Raw genomic sequence first — 20,487 nt, 5'->3', positions numbered from 1 at the left:
AAAAAAACGCGCCTGATTTAAATGTCACACCTGAATGCTCACATCCTTTTAATTATGTTTGAAATTATGAACATTGCTCAACATCATGAAAATTAAACCTTATTTTCAATAAGCAATCCTGAAAAATATTTGGGGGTGCTTAACTTTTTTCCAGGTGTATATTTCAGGTGAGCTCCCTTCAGAAAGCAATCAAAGGGAAGCCCATGAAGTGTGAAACCCAGTGGTAGGGGCTCCGTACAGACATATCTGTGGGAGACCACATCTTGTCTTGAGAAGGGTATACTCTTTGCCCAGAATGTAAGGGGGGAGGCAAATTAGTTCCATGTGTTGCAGGTATGGGTGGAATGAAAACATGACCATCCAATCACTTGAACACAAATGGTTGGCAATTCAATATGTGTACTGTAGTTAGGGCTCATTCAAACTGTACTTTATATGCTCACCTTGGTTCTAATGAACAGACTCTACAGGACAGATTCCAGCTGCATGAGGAGGACACTTTAACCATGCATTATGGTTTTGTATGGTGTGTGTTCATGTCAACTCTACTGAACAGACTCTGGTAGCAAGAGGAAATCACAAGTCATAATTTATTTTTTTCTGAACACTATGTGTTCACCTCTACTCAACTTAACAGGCTCTGGCTGCAGAAGTATGACACATTAGTTATATATTATGGTTTTGTACAGTGTGTGCTCACCTCAACTCCACTGAACAGCTTCTAGCTACAGGAAGAAGATATTTAGTTATGCAGTATGTTTTCAGGGGAGATCTGCACTACACTAACTGTGCCACAACTGCTCCACTTCTCACTGTACTGTGCTATATCCAACCAGTGAGGATTCTCCATGGTCCACCACTCCAGCAGCTAGGAACTGGTAAGTGGAAAGGGTCTCCTGTGCTCTACGGGAAGAAGGGGGAGATTCACATTCTGAAGACTTGGAGAAGTGCATGGACAGTATAATAGGTGACCATGAAATCCTATTTTTATAAGCTAGCAAGGGAAAGCCAAAGAAGTGGGCAGAACACTTCCTTGGTGCTGGCTTTTTCCGTGATAGTTTATGGAAGAGGTATGGTTTGGATTGGACAATTGAGTAAATTATATATGACATGGATACCTCAAGTGGTCTTGTGGAACACTCATTCTCAACAGTAGGAACTGGTAGAGCCAGGGTGGATGGTGTGAGCATTGGATGGAGTATACCATTGGAGGCAACATCAGCCACCTGGCAGGATCCTATCAAGTTAAAAAGGGGTTCTGAAAAAGAAATTGTATGTATTCTTCTCAAAGATGGGGGGGGGGGGGGGGGTGATGGAAGAATGGTGATCAGTGGAAGTCAAAATAAATTAGAAAACTCAATAGCTGGGTGGTATAGATAGAGAGAGATGAATGTCTAGAGAGTTGTCTGTATGCTTGCCTAGAGGATTCCATCCTAGGGCTGATGAAGATGAGGTGCAAGAGAATGAGAAAGGTGATAAATCATATGCAAAGAAATTTGAATTAGCCTGCAAGCATCTACATCCAGAAACGAACATACCAAGTGGAGGAGTTAATGGACTCAACCAGTAAGAGTAGAAGATGAGAAGAGCCATCACTATCGTTGATAGACAAACACAGTGAAAGGGTGACAGGAATGTGACAAGAAGAATGCCACACAAACAAAAAAGTCTGGTCTGACAGGCAGATTTCGTATGTGAAGATGGAGGGAAGATATCTCTCAATGAAAAAAGGATAAATAAAAGTGAACCAAGAGAGAGGAAGAGGGATCTGAATGCCAAACAGACAAAGGCTGAGCTAGACAAAGAGGCACCAACAATAGGACCCAACAAGGAGAGAGTCATGTGTAAAAGCGAGAATCCAAGGGAAGAGACAAATAAGGGAATAGGTATATAGAAAAAGGTTAGACCAGGCCTGGTTGTGAGCATCATCAGCCAGAGTGAAAGGATGTGGAATAGGGGACCAGAAGAGAGGAAGACCATAGTTGAGAAGGGTGGCAAAGAAACCTATGAAATGTGTGCCCAACCAAGATCAAACTCAATGAAAGACATGGGGGGGGGGATGTAGAGACCACTACATTGGTAGAATGCAGATTGGTCAAGAGAAGCAACCTGCCACCAAGTTCTTAGCTTCCAGGAAAGAGTATGTGAAGAGGAGAAGGCTGAACTCAGCTAAGACAAGAGATACATGACACACCCAAAAGTACTAAATAGTGAGTGGGTATGAGAAAGAAGTTAGATCTCATGACAAGCCTTCACAACCAAAAAGCCTCCTTTAAAAGAAGGGAGTTGTAAGAAAAAAAACCAATAGAAGTCAATTGTTCAAAAAAGGGAATGCCAGCCCATGGATGTGAATATGGCAAGTGAAGGCTCTCGTGATACCAATGAATACAATAGGGGCTGATGCTATGTCAAAGGGAAGAGCAAGGAATGGGAAAATGCAAAATTGGAGGGCAGAATGTAGAAAACATACATAGAACAGTTCAAGGATGATGTGTAGGAAGGTGTCCAATACATCAATCATGGCCAACTGCAGACTGAATGAAAAATATCACAGAATGGTTGGGAGAAGAAGATAAGGAAATGAGAAGAGAAGCGAAGAGAGAGACCTAGGTGGAGAGATGAAAAATGACAATCAGCAGATAGTGGCACCAACAGCAGTAAAATAAATGGATACCCACAGGACCATATACGTCAGATAGAAGAAGGACAAGAAAAAGAGAAAGCCCTGGAATACAGAATAGGAAAGTTAGAGGTAGACTGATCCAGATGAGGAACAGGAGTAAAGGGAAAGGTCGAGAAAGAATAAAATCCTGGGAATATAACAAGAACTGAAATCATATTATGTCAGTCCAGGTCACTAGGGAGAAATGAACACAACTGAAGACATCTTAGCAAAAAATGGGAACCCAGTGAATACCATGTGCACAAGAAGGCAGAAAGAATATAGTAAAATGGAATGTAACCTGACCCAACAAGTCCCAACACTAGGATAACAAAGTAAAGAAAGATAGAGCAGAAAAAGTGGAACAGACTAAGCTGGAAAAGAGAAGGGAACAAACATCTATAGAAAATCTATCTGAATTACAATGAAGTGCCTCAGTCAACAGGTGGAAGTAGGAAAGGAAAATTCAGGAAGGTAGTGAGAAAAATGCAAAAATTGAGAAACAGAGAGCAAAATAGGAGGTAAGGAGTTTGATCCCAAAACTGGCTAAATTGATACCAAGAAACAGGGAATCAAGAAAAGGAAAAGAAGAAAGTTTACAAATCAGGACAAAAAGAATCATGTACAGAAGGAGGATGAGGCATTTGAGTGTGGAGTGATTAGAGAAAGGAAACAGTATAAATACTATTAATAAACAAGGAGGAAAGACAAGGTAAACACTAAGAATTGTGGATCATGTAGTAAAAAACAAGAAATAAAAAGGACATAGGCAAAAGATAAGAAAATGAACATATGAGAATGAAATCCAGAAAGAGATTGGAAGGTTATGGTCATTTCCCAAATGGTAGGGTACTACCCAAAGCAAGTTATGTTAAAGTTGTAGTCCAATAGGTCACTACTGACTGAAGAGAAAGAATTTTGGCCAATGAGTTGTTTTTTCTTATTAAGCACAAAGCAACACAAAGGGGTATTTGTGCTCTGACCACCACAGGTATTTAAACCTGGTTTCTAGCAGTAGAAGTCCACAGACATACTGCTGTGCCACGTGGGGGGGGGGGGGGGCTGGCCAATGGGATGGGAGTAGGAAGCCCCATATGCATGTGGTAATCCACAAATCATTGAACAATGAATGCAACATCCCCGACATTTAAGAAGCCTCCAGAAGCCATAGCAGAAATCGGGCCTGTGTGTGAATACCATCACTCACACAGGGCTAAGTATAAGTCACTGTCATTTGAGAATTTATGATAAAAATTAAAACTTTTGAAACCAAAACAAAGAAAACAAAAATTGAAGTTTTGTTAACAATGCAAATCTCAACAAATTGAACTTAAATGAAAAAATTAAAGATGTCTGTTCAATACAATCCCGAGGAGAAGAATCAAGTTATCTTGTATACAAGGGCTCAAGGGGAGTTACTGCTCAAGGAAGAGGTGTTGCCCGCCTATTGGTCGAGGGCTTTTTTGCATTATGACGTCATTATGCACCAGCACAGTTCAAGTTAAAGTGCATGAATTAAATGGAAGTTGCCTCAAGGCTAATGGCATTCAAATATCATAGGCATACATGTGGAGAAGATAGCTTTTTTTTTTGCGCAGAGGAAATTATTCTCTGGAGAATTGCATGTCGATGCTGCAATTACAAAGACTCATAGCTAACTCAAGCAGCAAAAGTAGCAACATAAACACTCAGTATGTAACAAATATAAAAAACTAACCACAATGTAAGCATTCAAAAACCAGCTAGATATTAGGAATCAAATAAATAATAGAAAATATAAAATTAGCATAGCGAGTAACAAAAAGAAATTTATGATGATATCATTCTATCGCTTAAATATTTAATAGAATAATTTTCACTGCTGTAACAATAAATCATTTATTTATATGAATAATTTAATACAAGGAAAGCAGATCATGATAAATGTACCTCTGAAGATGACAAATTCCATAAGATCCCTGTTACTAATTCCTTGATTTCATTATCTGGTGTCTTTCGGAGTAATCTTACTAGTGCTGGAATACCACCAGCATTTTTTATAGCTCTCTGAAAAGTAAATCCTTTTAGTTACAATTTGAATATCCAGATTTTCTCTTAATTATTTTTCATGAATGTGCATTATGTTCAGAAGGTATTAAATAAAACAGTAAACATTTGTGCTCTTTAATTTGGTTTTACTTAAAACTTTAATCATAATAACTGGAAATTTTTTAAAATCTTTTTTGTGGAGATAATATATTTGGATAATAGATGTTTTTCTCAAAAAATATAAATTTTACTACAGTTAAAAATGAATGACAGCTATAAATGACATTAATATCCATTATCATCCAAAAATGTTTTTGTAAAAGGTTATAATTATTATTCTTAAAAGCATATGAAAAGTAATGCAATATATGTACAGTTTTCATTAGTTTGTTTATTTTAGAGCAGAGCCACATTGGTCTATCTACTGTGTCCATTGCAGGAAATTGAACTCCAGATTTTAGCACTGTAAGTCCATAAACGTGCTACTGTCCCACCAGGGGATCATTAGATTATTATTTCATATTCATTGACACAATATTTCTTAGCTTGATGTTAGCTTATCTTCTAAAAAACATAGTAACTATTTAAACACAGGAATATTGTCACTGAAAACACCAAAATTAATGCCAAGGATCCTTTTTTCTAAAAAAAACAAACACTAACTAATTAAATTTCATTTCAAAATCACTAACACATTACCTAAGTAAGAATGGCAAGTATCATTAAATTACTGTCCCCACCTTATTTTCATCATTTTGTCTACCATAGGATAGATTACGAAGTGCACCACTCGCATTCCTTTGGATTTCAGGGATGTCCTGGTTGAGCAATTCTATCAATGGTGGCATGCCACCTAAGGCCCTATGAAGTAGTACAAGTATTATTACTATGTACATATTTTTCTCACTGAATAATAAGAATAGCATGAAACTTATACAGTTTTTGTGAGAACCAGAAATCTGCAAATGGTTATTGTTATTTCAAAAAATTAAACGTCAGTGTGAAAAACATGCTCATGGTATAAACTAAAGCTAAAAATAGTTCTAGAGCACAACAATAAACTTTGTGAGCCTGTGGGTAACTTATTACAATAAAACATATAGAATAATTTATCTTTCTTTATTCCAATTTTTAATTAGAGGGATACATTTACTTGTTTTCCTTGCTCACAGAAATATTTTTAAATTAGAAAAACGAAACAGAAAAATGTAGTGTATTTACCTAGTTTTCTGTTTCATGTGATCATCATTATAACATAAGTGTTGAAGGTAACCTGCAGCATTTGCTCGTATCACATTATTTGGATGACTCAAAAATTCTATAACTTCATGAAGATCTGGATCTCTCCACCGTACATCTGTTTATAAAATAAGTACATAAAAAATTTCTTGTAAAAGCAGTGAGTAAAGTTGAATAGATACATACTTGAAGAAATATACTGGTACAGCACTTATATTTACTTTTACACTTACCAGATGTATGTTTTATCAAGTTCTATAATAATATACATTATACTTTAAAACTGAAAAATAACAAACTGTGCTAAACTTACAATACACAGAGATAATAAAAATATATTAATTTTATATTATGAAAATGATAGTGTTAACCATTAGTTTACCTTCAGTTTCATACTCTAAAGGAGGCTGACGTGGAGGAGGAGGTGGATTTTGTGCTTCAGGTGGAAGTCCTTTATCTTCTTCCTCTTGGAACACAGTCCTTGGTACTGGAGAGTACAAACGTGGCAGGTGGGTGGGTGTACCTTGTGATGGAGGTCGGTCATCATAGCTAGGTCTCCTGTCCAAATACCCCTGTGGTGGAGGAGCAGTCTCATATGAGCTGTAACCAGGTGAAGTAGGAGGTAAGTGAGCTCCTGAGTATCCATAGGGACCTGAGGAAATGACATATAAATAGCAATTAATTTTAACATAAATAAATGCGTAGCTAAACACATCATGAAAAAGCATGCTAGATAATGAACAAGACTTATATAGCTCACTACTCTCTCAGTTAAAAGCATAATAACTAGTATAATGATTTCTGATCTCAAATAAACTTAACTAATAATAACCATAGCATAAAACAGAACAAATCTACTTTGTTAGAAATAGCAAAAGTACACTTCATAATATTATTTCAAGCACAGCAAATACAAACAATCAGTTGTAGCTGAGTCTTATATCATGTACAGTAGAACCTCAACATTAAGGGCACCCTTTTGACTGCATCCAAATGACCTCCATAGCAAGGTTCAATATCAAAAATGAGTCGTGTAAAGCTGAATTCCATACTGACCATATTAACTTTCTAAATTTTAAGGCCCCTCCCATTTTGTTTGGTGTATACAGGACACAGGTGTTTGTAAGATGTATGTTGCCATGACCTGAAGCATTGTCAACAGGAGGTCTCAGGGGGTGGATTAGCTATGCCCTTTTTTCTTTATTATTGGCCACAAAGTTTCAAAGTGTTTATTTAACTGTCAAGGACTGAAGTAGAAATTTACTGAAAATAATTCAACAAATTACTATTTGTGTCACTAGACTGTTAATGTGACACTGTAATATGATACTCTCAAGAGCAACAAAGCACAGCACACAGAAATAAGCCAACTTAACCTCTGCTCCAAGAACATGATGTTGAATTTATCAGCTTATGTATCCTCCAGTGTTTACAATGAGAATTCCCCAGAGTAATAAGACTGCACTTTGAATCTGTGAAAACGTTTATTACAGTATTTGGTTTGGAGCCAATCTAATAAAACATCACGAGTGTTTGAATATTGGTCATCCTTCTGGTGGGATATTTAGAATTTAGCAGTATACTGTACAGACATACAAAGATAATTGCCCACTTTAATGAGTGCCTATATAGAGAACACGAATATTGAGGTGCCCATTATTGCAAGATTTATTTTAAATACAAATTGTAGAAAAAAAAGAGAGACTAAAAAGTTCTTCCCTTAATGGCATGGTGCCCATTGTTTTGAGGCACTCATTAATCGAGGTTGTTCTACTGTATCTTTAAACAGCATTTTCAATATTTTCTAAAAAGAATTAAACATAAAGTGTGTATGTAATAGTGAATATAATTCATTGTTTAAACATTATACTTTTTGCTTCAACACTAAAATGTTTATAAATTTAGGACAAACAATTGTAATTTTCCTCATATTGAAAAACTTTCAAGTTCAGGATATATTTGTCCTTTAAAAGCACATTTCTAGAACTTAAAGAACTGAATTTTTGAAGCAGTTTTATAAACATATTAAAAGTTTGTAAGTACATGTGATTCCATAAGAAGATGAGCTTTAGTCACCACTACATTATTTTGAAGGTGTGGATAAATTAATATTTTTAACTCTAGTTTTTTGCCAGATATTTTTAACTACTAACTGGAAGTTAATTAATGTATCAAATTCACACATTTTTTTTTCAATTAATGTGTTTAAAATACTTCTTTCAAACATACATCTCAAATATAATATAAAATCAATTACTTTCTGAGTTAAGGAAATTTGATTTACCAAATCTTTCTCCTGCAGGTGGAGCTGGTGATGGAGTTCTACCATATCTGTCCTGATATCCTCCTCCTCTAGGTGGAGCTAATGTTGAGCTACTAAGATCATTATAGCCTGAAGGTCTGTGGCTGTATTCTAGTTGAGCAGGGTGAAGGTTCTGGGGCATGGCTCGGCGAGGAGGAGGAGACTCTGATGCTCCTGAAGGAGGTGAGGGAGGTTGTACAGGTAAGTCTTGATAACCATATTCTGGATATCCTTGACCACCAGGTAGAAGGTAAGCTTCCTGGCTCCTGGCAGGTCCTGGAGATGGTGCACTATCATATGACCCAAAACCAGGGTGATAACCTCCTGTTGGTATCTGACTACCAGGACTTGTAAGTTGTCCTGTTCATCAAACATGACATTTATAAACTTGTGATCTTTAACAAGATCTAAATTTCGTTCAAAAAGTATCTTATTATGTGCTTGTACTTAAAACAAATCCATCATCACGTATTGAAAACTAACAAATTAACATTTTTCATGTAACACATACAGCAATCATACTTTGCAAATATATTTATATGCACATATAAATCAAAATATTTTGGTGTTAGGTTTCTGTGTTGTTACTTTTGTTGTTAAATGCATTATTTTTTGAATAAAGTGTCAGATATGTTAATGCTGCAATTACTTTAATATGCCAATATTATACAATAAAATGCCTGCAAGACAATTATAATGTGCATCAGACACATTGAAGTTTGTTGCAAAAATATTAATACAAGCAGGAACATGGAAGAGCTGACTTTTACAATGATGATACAGATAATTTACTGTACACTTTAGTTACTTTTCATTTACCAAATAACTGAATTTTTTATAACAAAAAACAAACATATACAATGCTCCATCTGTTCATTGTGCTGCCTTGTTTGGTGAGATAATAGAAAATATACCTACTGGCATCATATGGCTGGTAATGTTGAGGCCCATCACCTGGAGTGTTATAGGTATATGTAATATACTCTGAACGTGGGTGTGGTTCATGCCCACTGTTATACTGTGAATAGCCAATGGACTGTGATTCTGCACCAAGGTGTCTAACAGGATGATTACCAATAACTTTATTTCCAGGGGTTGCTTTTATCTACAATAAAATAAAAAAGCTTTAAAAATCATCGAGATGATTTAGCATATTAAAGTCTGGCCTACATTCATTCAACAAAAACTTTAAAGAATTTTCATTATCTAATCATACAAAAAAGTAAGTATAATTTTAAAAAAAATGCCTGAAACCATAGGCTACTAAAAATTTGAATTGCTTGTATAAATATAATCACACTTATAAATATTTAAGCACAAAAACTTGCATAAATGAAGAATCCTCTGTTTAGCAATATACACATCTTCAAAACACATATCACTTTAGTCCAGGTGAAAGAGCAGAAGCTGCATGTATCAGATTGGAAGCAACATTATTCCAAGCCTTGTCAATCATCTCGGGAACATCTGAAATGTTGCTCTTATTGAAAACAAACAGTATTCAATGTTACAGAGTTGGTTATTGCATCATGTGCATTATAAGGGTCTACCAAAGTGAAGATGAATGCAGTAAGTTATAAACAACTCAAGTAAATGCTAATATTATGAAGCTTCAATTGTGATGTTTCATTAACACTGGCATACATGTATTCTAAAGTGTACGTGTTATGACAGAAACAAGGTATATGGTAAATCTACTCCAAATATAATTTTATGTTAATGATTTTGTTAGGTTTATAGTATAGGAATGCTGCAGAAAGTGATAAACAGTATATAAAAACATGTATGATTGGAAGAATCAGTGAAACAAATACGTAATACTATGATATGAAACATATTACATTTAAATTACGTTTTCATCAGCCCATTGAAGTCAATGTTAAGAATACCCCTAATTAAGCTTCAAAACAAAACAGTACAAACAATATGCTTGAAGCTGTTCATGAGTCTCCAATTATGTTTATCACCTTTTTTATAAACAAAATATACTCAATAAATACTTTTTTATAGTGTTGAAGAGCATATATTCAACATGGCTTGTCTTTTTCTTGTATTCTACTTTAAATCCACTATTACCAGATGCATTATGAACAAACATGGTAGACCAACACTGGCAACAGAGACTTATGGATTCCACATATAATCGCAGTTTGGATATTCTCAGCATAGTCACAACACCATGTGACAATATTTGAAAGTCTTAAAGGCCTACACTGAACAAGAAGTTAGTTAATTTGTATTTTATCAATGAAGTTAATTTTTCATTTGTTTTGTATTGGCTTTACATATTATGAACTGAAGTTGCATACTTTATGGATACCTTCTTTTTTTAAATTTTTGTTTGAAGTCTTTTTGTAACCATCAGTTACAGACTCATTGGTTTAAATTATGATCTAATTAGCCAACCTGTGATGGAGTTAAAGTACTTTCTTCTCCATGATGGCCATTTGCTGGTGGAGTTTGATAGTATGGAATCCCTTGTGGTGCTACCTCTTGACTGAAATGTTGGAATATGTTGGGATTAGTTGAAATTTGACAGTAATTAATAACAGATACACAAATACAAGTGTATTTTCCATACATTTTATGTGCACATACATGTATAATGTTTTACATTATCAATAAATTTTAATCACAAATTTTAATGACATGCAACAATATATTTTTTGAGTAGAAATCATTCAACAAAAATAATCAAAGGTAAAATAGATTACTGTGCTTGGAATGCAAGAATGATGATGTCTGTTTCATCTTGGGTTACCTGTATTGTGATTTTAGATTCACCTTTCTGCATCTTTTCTAACTCAAGTGTTCATCTTTAATAATTTAATGAAGGCTTGCATAACATACGAGTTGAAGTATAAAAATCACAGTAACATCTTTAAAAGGAAAAAGAAATAGCAAAAAGCTGTAATATACAAACTATATTGATATTACTGTATTTGTAGTGAAATTAACAAATCTTCATAAGAAACAAGGTGGGCATTAATTTCTTTACATAAGTGTGGTTATGTGAATTTTGAATGAGTTTTACATTACAGTAATAAAGAACTAATGATAATATGAAGAAGGACTGGTATATATGTGAGTTACACATTATAGTAAGAAATAACTAATGTTAATATAAAAAAAAACTAGAATAAATGTATTTTGTACCACTAATGGAACACTTAAAAAGTAACAAAGGTTTTATTTTACCTTACTTTTACTTACCAAAATAAGTTTATAACACAAGTCCCATTTCTCTGTATATTGAAGTTATTACTTATGAATGTGTAGAGTGACTGTCATCAGCTACTATGTTCTGTGTTTTAACTTTTACAAATAATTGGTATTCTAAAACATATAATTTTATATGTATATACATTCATAAGAAAGGGTTTTAACTAATGAGATACTAGAAACTCAAATGTAGGAAGAACTATAATATGTATGATTAATCTCATAAGCTTTTATGCTGGTATTATATCCCTTTACAACATCACTTCATGGTATTAAAGTTACAATTAAAAATGGCTATTCTGGTGTTAAATTATAGCAACTGATTCCAAAATTTTCGTTCTCATAGTTGAACATAAATGTATAATTCATAAACATGTTGTAAACAAGTCTATAAATCATGAAATCAATAAAACATTTTCTTCTAAAAACAATAACAAACTAGTTATTCCACAAATAACTTCAAACTTTCAACAAAGTTTATAAAATGGAATCATGCATATTGATAATATTATTGTGTTTAAAATTATAAACAATAAGCACATGCCATGCAGAAGGAATATCTCATTATCACAAGATGGATTTGGGGAAAAAACTTCATTTTTTTATATCATGCTAGTGCAAAAAGTCTCAAAACGAAATAGCTTCCTTAAAAGGAAAAATTCTGTAAAATTAAATCTAATGCAAGATATATTGATGTTTATATTATAGGTGTATCAACATAATAAGCTTTTAAAAATTATTTTTGTCCTCTTTCTATACACAATTCACACCACATAACACCACTGGCACATTGAGTTACCAGAAAGGATGGAATGAAATATTGGGCATGCCAATAATACCCAAGACAGAGGAGCCACAGAGAATGCAATTATACAATTCAGTTTAATGGCCAACAGGAAATAAACAGTTAAATGTAACAGTAACAGGTGTTTATTTTCTCATGCCAATTTATAAATCAGTAAACTTACACATAAAGCCGGCTGTCAGGGTTGTAACCTGGGTAATAATGCCTATAGAATAAAAACTACTTTTAGAAAATATTAAACAATCTCGTATAACTTGGATGAATGATTCTATATAGTCACTAAAAATAACTTAAAATTTATATTTTTTCATATGCACAAGGGTATGGGGTAACATGAAATTGTAATTTTATATTGCAAAGAAATGTTCCCTTTCATATCAAGCAAGGCAGAAAATAGTGCAATATAGGCTTGGCTCCAGCTTCTTTCCCATGAGGAAGGCAGTAGAGCTTTTGTGGGGGTCACCATACAGTGATAAAATTTTTCTAAAATGACGAGTTTTTAAACTGCTAGGGTGAATAAACTTGGATGGGCCAGAGTGAAATATAAGGGTGCATGACCCTTCAGCACCTCCCTCCCCCTAACACTGGCCCTGGTGCAATCACACCAAAGAACCACAGACTTTAATTAATAAGGACACTAAAAGTTTCAATTAAGCATTGTAATGTCATAAAAAAAAAGGCCCTCAGTTGTGTTTAGTTGTAATTTATTGTGTCATTCTGCATAATAGTCTCACATGGAATACAAAACTGTGAGCTTCACTTTATAGCATAACATAACGTTTTGGGACAACATGGGACCTATTGATCAATCTCGGCTGTTCCATCATCTAAAATAATAATAATAATAAAAAACCTTAAAGTCAGCCTTTATCATTCATAAACTTATCAAGCTTTTTCTTAAACTCACTTAGATTTACTGCCTCTACAACATCCGAAGGCAACCCATTCCAAAGGCAAACCATGCTGTTAGGAAAATGAAACTGTCTTAGCTGAAGATAACTCCTACCTTGCTAAAAATAAAATTTACATCTGTGTCCCCTAGTCTTACTATTCTCACTGTTAAATATACATCAACACTATCAATTCCCTTTACAACCTTAAACATCTCAATCAGATCCCCCCTAACTCTTCTTTTTTCAAGAAAAAACAATTTGAGAGATTTAAGCCTCTCCTCATATGACAACCGGTACATCCAACGCACCATTCTACTTCTAGTTACCCTTCTCTGAACCCTTTCCAAGAATTAAATGTCTTTTCTAAGTTATAAATACATTTATAAAAAAATAAAAAAATCCATCTATCAACATTAGTTCTAACTCATAAAAAAAGAATACCATTTTTCTATAGGCAATAAACTTAAAACTACGATCCTATCTCAAATAAACATGAAGCAAAATTTATTGGTGGTCCCTATTTTTTGTTGTATGTAGAATAAATAAAAAATAAAGATTTAAAATGTCTATAAATCAAAACCAGGTTGTTAATTAACAATGAAACTCACTAAATGTGCACCCACATGACAATTTTATGAAAAGACTAGGCTATATTGCAACTAAAAATTATATGCGACTTTATATTTAGGTCCACAGTCTTTCCAAATATAATGTTTTAACATAGTTAAGGCAAATAAAAACTGTACATAGAGGGTGTCCAAAAAGTCTGGAATCATAGGTAATTTTCAGTTTTTCTTAATATCAGCTACGTTACTGATTATGACATTGTATTTCGAATTACAAAAATGGCATGTGAAACACATTCTGTAAAATTCGTTGAATTGCCTGTGGTTCCAGACACACTGTAGTCATACAGCAAGTACCTTAAAATTAAATACAGTTATATCTACTTGATTTACATTTTTATAATAAACCATTATTACGACAAATTTTTATCAGAAAAATTATTCGCAGAATTCCTGAATTTCTCCGCATATATATATTTTAAAATTTTCCAAATTTTTCATATTTTCCCGCAGACTTGGACTATCTCTAGTCTCAGGATTTTCGAACACAAAGTAAATCGCATACGCACAAAGGTGTGTCACATTAAGCCAATCACAAGCGCGTATCTTTCTGTACCCTTGTACATCACAACAGAGGGGATGAAGGTAAAATGGCAGCCTCCAGAATCCGCCATTTTATAAAGGAAAACATTGTTGTAAGCTTTATTTTCAATATTTTAATTTATCGTTTGTTTGAAAGCGCATAATGTCACGATCAGGAAAATTAGTGTAACAAGTAGAAGGCGTGTACGATATAAATACGAGTAAAATGAAGCAGTGAATCAATTGAGTAATGAATGAGTGATTCAGTTCCGCATCACTATCACTGTATCCGAAAAGTTATTCAATATTAAAATTGAATTGAGAGTTATCGCGTATATACAATTCATCGATCGCTTAGCAGGAAATTCTGTACGTAAGTTACTTGTAGGTACCATTATTTTACTATTTCTAGGAATTCCTGTTGCAACGTTGTTTGTGAACTTGGGCATCAATTTGTATCAAAGTCAAAGTGAATATATCTATAGACACGGTATAAGAGAAATAAACTAGTTCGTTATTTTTATGTGGACTGAAATTTGCATTGTTTTTACCAAATAATCCAAAAGAACTCGCCCAAAAATAGCAAATGTGTTTCAACAATATCAGTATTTATTGGGGAATTGTGCTACACTATGGTTGATGCAATATCGTTATTTTAGAATCATTTAATGTTATTAGTTGATGATGTGTCAACCTCGGAGCTCTCCTTTACATTTCCCTCCTCGAGTTCCATTGTTTTGAGGATATAGAACAAAGAAACCAAAAATAGCATTTTGAAAAGGGCTTTGGTGATTTGTGTGTGTGTGTATATATTTTGTGTTAATTTGCCCCTGGTTTAATTATTGGTTAAACAGATATGTTTGTCACTCGTTACATCAGTGACGTAGACAAAAACAGGCCTGGCTCGACATATCCAATAACTGATTGAACAAGAATAAATTATTGGCCTATAAAGGAACTGAAGTTTAAAAAACTAGTCTGTTACGTTAGGGGTTGCGTAAAGTGTGAAAATGGGATACAAGCAATCAACGAGCTAACGGAATAACGAGTTAATATGTAATTAAGAATATATTTTGGTTTATAACTTATAAGATTAAATGCTTCCCGTGCCTAGAACGGGTAACCTGATTAGATATTTATAAAATACTGAAACACCAAATACCAGAACTTTATACATTTCTTTGGTTAAAGACTCGGACATGTTCTGCATGTACACATACAAAGATACCAGATTATACTGTTGTCTTCAATGATAGCATGCCCTTGTGATGTCTGTCAAGGATTGTCTACACCATTGTGTTCCTTAACAGTTGGTTTAAAGAATTTATGTTTTTTATCATTTTCATGACGGGTTTAGAAACACCTGAATATAAACAACTGGTAACTTGTGATATTCTCAGGTGAACTGGTTTCCTCAAAAATATTAGATAGGTCCGATTAATAACAGCAGGATTAAACAGGAAATTTTCAGAGTGATCTGACTTTAAAAACTCAGTTTTAAACTGCGTGAGAAATTGCAAGATTGGGCATGTTTGAAGAAAAGTGAAAAACAATCTTTATTATAGACACATAAAAAAACAGTGCGCGTACTTGGGTAGAAGAGTGGACAAGTTCCTCTAATGTACACGTGAATTCATCAACAGCTTTCTTCCCTCGAGATGAAAGTCTATTGAGATATTCACGTTGATAAGCAAGTAGAATTCTAAAAGTATAGAGGTTACAATCTTACAAGAAACCTCGTGTCCTTTTTTTTTATTTTTTAGCGTCACCTGTGACTGGTCATTCTCGCATAGTATTTTTCGGGTGCAACATACAGACAAAATCCACTCGGCCGGCAAAGGACATCATAGTAGTTAACATTTTCGACACAAATATGCGATGTAGGCAGAGTATATATTATCTGCCATAGAGAAAAAAAGCAACTAGAACGAAACAATTTCAACGGTCTTTTGGGCCATGTGCTTATGCCAAAACTGCATAGAAACTAACTAAACGAAATACTAAAAAACTTTTAAAGTACTAAAGATCGTGTAAACCTATGATATGCCCGCATAATGCTATAATGTAAACGTTGACGATCAATTTAGAAGGGAAATTGTATGTTTGCTGTAAAGTACAAAGCTACCCAATGGGCTACCTGTGCTCTGCCCACTTGGGGTCTAGTAAGGTAATAATAAATCGTCGTTACTCATTATTAATCAGAATTACTTTTATACGTTTTTTTTTATATATAAATACGTAGCACAAAAGTGTAAAGAAACATCAAAATATAAAACTGCTATTTAGCTTAAAGCTGTATCCATGGAATTCTATGAGTTAGGAACTCGTGTTTCTGTAGTAATTACAGTAATTAGCTTTACTCGTAATTAAGAAAAGACTAGATAAATTGGCTAATTGACTAAATGGCTCTGTTCTTAATTTTTAAATGTTACGGTCTTTACATCAATTAAAAAAATCCAATGCTTTGTACTGTTGTTTAGCGGCCTTGTTAACATGCATTACTTCTACTCGAAAGCTAAATAATCATGCTACATTAAAAGTTATTGCAAAAAACAACAACATTTTGTACGAACATAATACACTTAGTCAGTAAAGGTTTCCCTCAGAGAGAAAGATGCTACTGTATACACGTCTTGTTTAAGAACGGTGTGATTTTTGAGTGTGGAACTTCGGATCAATCTTAGCTAACAAATAGTAAATTGTTTAGAATTGTACCCCGTTGGGTTTTGATTGGCAAGGGAGCAAGTGCCTTATGCTGGGCACGTGAAAGAGTTTGATCTAGAGCTCCTTACTAATAAAAAAAAATTCTTAGGCTGGAAAAGGAAAGTTGTTTTTTACTCTCAGGTAGCTAACTTTTCCGTTTTTCGTAAACAGAGTTTTGGACAAAAACCATTAGGACATTCAACGGAACGAAATTGTATTGCTTTGATTTTAAGCAGGTGCCTAGTGCACTGTTTTGTGCATAAATGAAAATGAATTATTTGTTGGCAATTTAGTTCATAAAACATTATTTAATTCCTGAATCGTTGAATCTGGTTTATGCGTCGGTAGTATTCCACATTTTACAACTTCATTTATATATATATATATCATCAAATTATATGAACACGCAAAATAAATAAATCTTCTACCAAAAAAATGTCAAACGTTATACATTTTCTAATAATGTATACAAACTAATCTAAATCATAAAAATAATGTTAATTGTTTTTTTATGTTCAACTATTAAGACGAAGAAGTGTTTAATTCTTAAACAATTTATTAAAGCATCACTTTAGAATGCAAATAAATATGTTTGTATTTTGCTTTTCACAACTCTTGTAATCAGTCGTTTAGAGATTTTACAGTGACTTGAAAAGCTTTGCTGAACCATGGTAAAGTCAACAACTAAGGATTTTGAGAAAAATCGGTGAAAATATTTAAGTAGTTAAAACAGACGTTAGTTATACCTTTTCAAAATTATCGAAAGTAAAATGATAGATTGTTTGTTTTTGAATTTCGCGCAAAGCTACACGAGGGCTATCTGCGCTAGCCGTCCCTAATTTAGCAGTGTAAGACTAGAGGGAAGGCAGCTAGTCATCACCACCCACCGCCAACTCTTGGGCTACTCTTTTACCAACGAATAGTGAGATTTATCGTCACATTATAACACCCCACAGCTGAAAGGTCGAGCATGTTTAATGTGACGGGGATTCGAACTCGTGACCCTCAGATTGCGAGTCGAGTGCCTTAACCACCTGGCCATGCCGGGCCAAAATGATAGACGTATCAAAAAATGTTTGTTGTAAGATATAGACAACATACTAGTTCACTTTAATCTATATAACAAAAGATTTACGATACCATATATTGGAATATTTTAGAAACCAAATATACAAAAACAGTGTTTGTAAATTTTCTTGGTATTTATTTTTTATACGAAATAACCTTACCAAGATACTTGTGAAAAATCTGTTTTACTTATAAGAAAATACTAATAATATTTTAAAACTCATTTTATTAATACGCTCGGATAGATTATATAATTATGTCCAAATAATAGGCAAGAAATTATTTTTTAACGCTGCACTTGACAACAACCAAAAACATCTTTATATTCTTGTAGGTAGAATGTTCTATTTCAAGCAATATTTTTTTATCAGGTTGTTTTGCATGACTGAATTTGGTAATTTAGTTTATTTCATGTTCTCAAGAGCTGAGTGATGGAATTCCATCTCATGGACATGGAACAACTATTTACCCTTGGCAAGATTGTATACGGTTTCAAAAAGTATGTATTAAAACCACACAAGTAGAACCAAGACGCGTTTAATTGGTGGTATAAAATAACCTGGAACCAACTTTATGTTAGAAATCTCCAAATAACGAACCTGCTTTATCCCCTCACTCCTGACGACAGGGTCATCATTATGTTATACTCCTTGATATGCTTGAGTTTATTCACTATGACAGAATTCTTGTATTATAACAATAATTGAAATAAATAGAAATCTGACATTTAGAAAAAAGGAACATAAAATGCAACTGTTAAATTAAAAATGAATGATTCGGCCTTGGCTGAACATGTGGCGAACTCCTCACGTGTCTTTTGAATGGGACAGTGTGAAATTACTTAAATGGGTAAATTTAAAAAACGAATTAAATATGAGCCTGTTTGTTTGTTTGTAATTAAGCACAAAGCTACACAATGGGCTATCTGTGCTCTGCCCACCACGAGTATCGAAACCCGGTTTCTAGCGTTGTAAGTCCGCAGACTGTGTCACTGGGGGGGGGGCTAAATATGAGTCATTAAAAAGTGTTTAAAATAATATTATTATTTTGAGTGAATATTTATTTCCAAGTGCCATGAGGTAAACTTCTGGAATTCGAATTTGAAAATGACGTTACTCTACAATATGGTAATCGTATACGTACATTTACTCTAGTACATAAACGAACCTCAAGTGTTCTTTTTGTCTCCTGAAGATGGTGGATCACGTTGTTCACTGAAACATGTAGAACTTGTTTTTTTTTAATATTATACAAATAAAGTTATTGTGCACATGAAAAAGTTGATGTGTTGATGTTTATTGATCACGAGTTATTCATATTTTCTTTTTCAATAGTTTCTTTTATAGTGACGGCCCATCAGTAACTCAGCAGCATATCTCTGGATTTATGACGCTTAAAATCGGGTTTTGATAACCGTGGTGGGCACAACAAAAATTACCCATTGTATAGCTTTGTACTTAACAGCAAACAAACTTATAGTGACAAAAAAAATAATATTTCCTTCCTAAAAAATTATCTGGATGTGATAAGGAGCGCTATCTTTCGATTAACAATTAAATAAAACCTTTCTCAAAGTTTACTCACCAAAAATGTCTGCACAGAATAGTTAAATTGGAGAGCAAGGTAAGCGTTTCTAACTCTAAATAGCGATAAAAGCTGCATTTAGTGTTTATTAAACAATATGTGAATATTAAGCCACATTTAGTGATGTGCAGTTCAATAAAGATAAAAGTTTCTTATGGTAGTACTCAAAATACGAAAAAGCGTACTCAAATATATGCTGCTAGTGACCTTGATCTTTAAACTTACCTCGAAAATAAGCAAAGTAAATTAGAGGTTAAAAATGTCTACGCGGCTCTTACCTGCATTTTATTTGACTTTCGACGGAAGAAGATGGCAATAAATTTACATTTGCATATTCACTCTCTCAACACGGCCTCGATCAATTTGACCGACCACGTGACCTCTTTGTAATCGTTTAAAGTCTTTAATGGATTTAATACTTCTAACTTTAATATAGTGTATATATATATATATATATATCTTCACAAAATTTGACAGTTTTCGATTAATATTATAATACTTTCACATACAAAAAATAATATTTTTTTAGTGAAGTATTTTTAATGAAATAAAATATAGATTTGTCCAAGAATATATTGAGTATTTGTTTTGGTAAGTCCGTGTGCAAAGTAATTTCCATGTTAAAATCAAAAATACTTTTCTTCATTTCAAAAACCTCAAATTTCCTTTGTGTAATCCCCAAAACCTTCTAAATGCATTTCAAACGTGTTTTTTTCAGTAAAATTTTATAGTTTATCTGTTATTTTCTCTACACTATCTCTAAATGGAATCAGGGTCAATTCAACCGACCTAGTAACCACCAAAAAAAAAATACGAAATCAATCTAAATTAAT

The 20,487-nt window shown here is 33.6% G+C and overlaps 1 protein-coding gene across 6 annotated transcripts in view; it reads right to left on the bottom strand.

Annotated features, from left to right (window-relative positions):
• The window catches only part of LOC106457988 (catenin delta-2-like), a 110,967-nt gene that overhangs the window by 16,431 nt on the left and 74,049 nt on the right, over nt 1-20,487 (bottom strand). For 5 of the 6 annotated variants that reach the window (XM_022384094.1, XM_022384095.1, XM_022384097.1 and 2 more), the window contains exons 5-12: nt 12,422-12,463; nt 10,638-10,728; nt 9,150-9,336; nt 8,214-8,591; nt 6,312-6,581; nt 5,912-6,047; nt 5,431-5,551; nt 4,592-4,708 (exon numbers count right to left, since the gene is read on the bottom strand). In XM_022384094.1, coding sequence (XP_022239802.1) covers nt 4,592-4,708; nt 5,431-5,551; nt 5,912-6,047; nt 6,312-6,581; nt 8,214-8,591; nt 9,150-9,336; nt 10,638-10,728; nt 12,422-12,463 — 1,342 coding nt within the window. The remainder of the gene's footprint in view (nt 1-4,591; nt 4,709-5,430; nt 5,552-5,911; nt 6,048-6,311; nt 6,582-8,213; nt 8,592-9,149; nt 9,337-10,637; nt 10,729-12,421; nt 12,464-20,487) is intronic. The other variant, XM_022384096.1, reaches the window with a different exon arrangement.

The sequence above is a fragment of the Limulus polyphemus genome, unplaced genomic scaffold, assembly GCF_000517525.1.
Source record: "Limulus polyphemus unplaced genomic scaffold, Limulus_polyphemus-2.1.2 Scaffold401, whole genome shotgun sequence".
Classification (NCBI taxonomy): Eukaryota; Metazoa; Arthropoda; class Merostomata; order Xiphosura; family Limulidae; genus Limulus; species Limulus polyphemus.
Note: the sequence above shows the minus strand (reverse complement) of the source record. Positions and strands in the feature narration are given on the sequence as shown.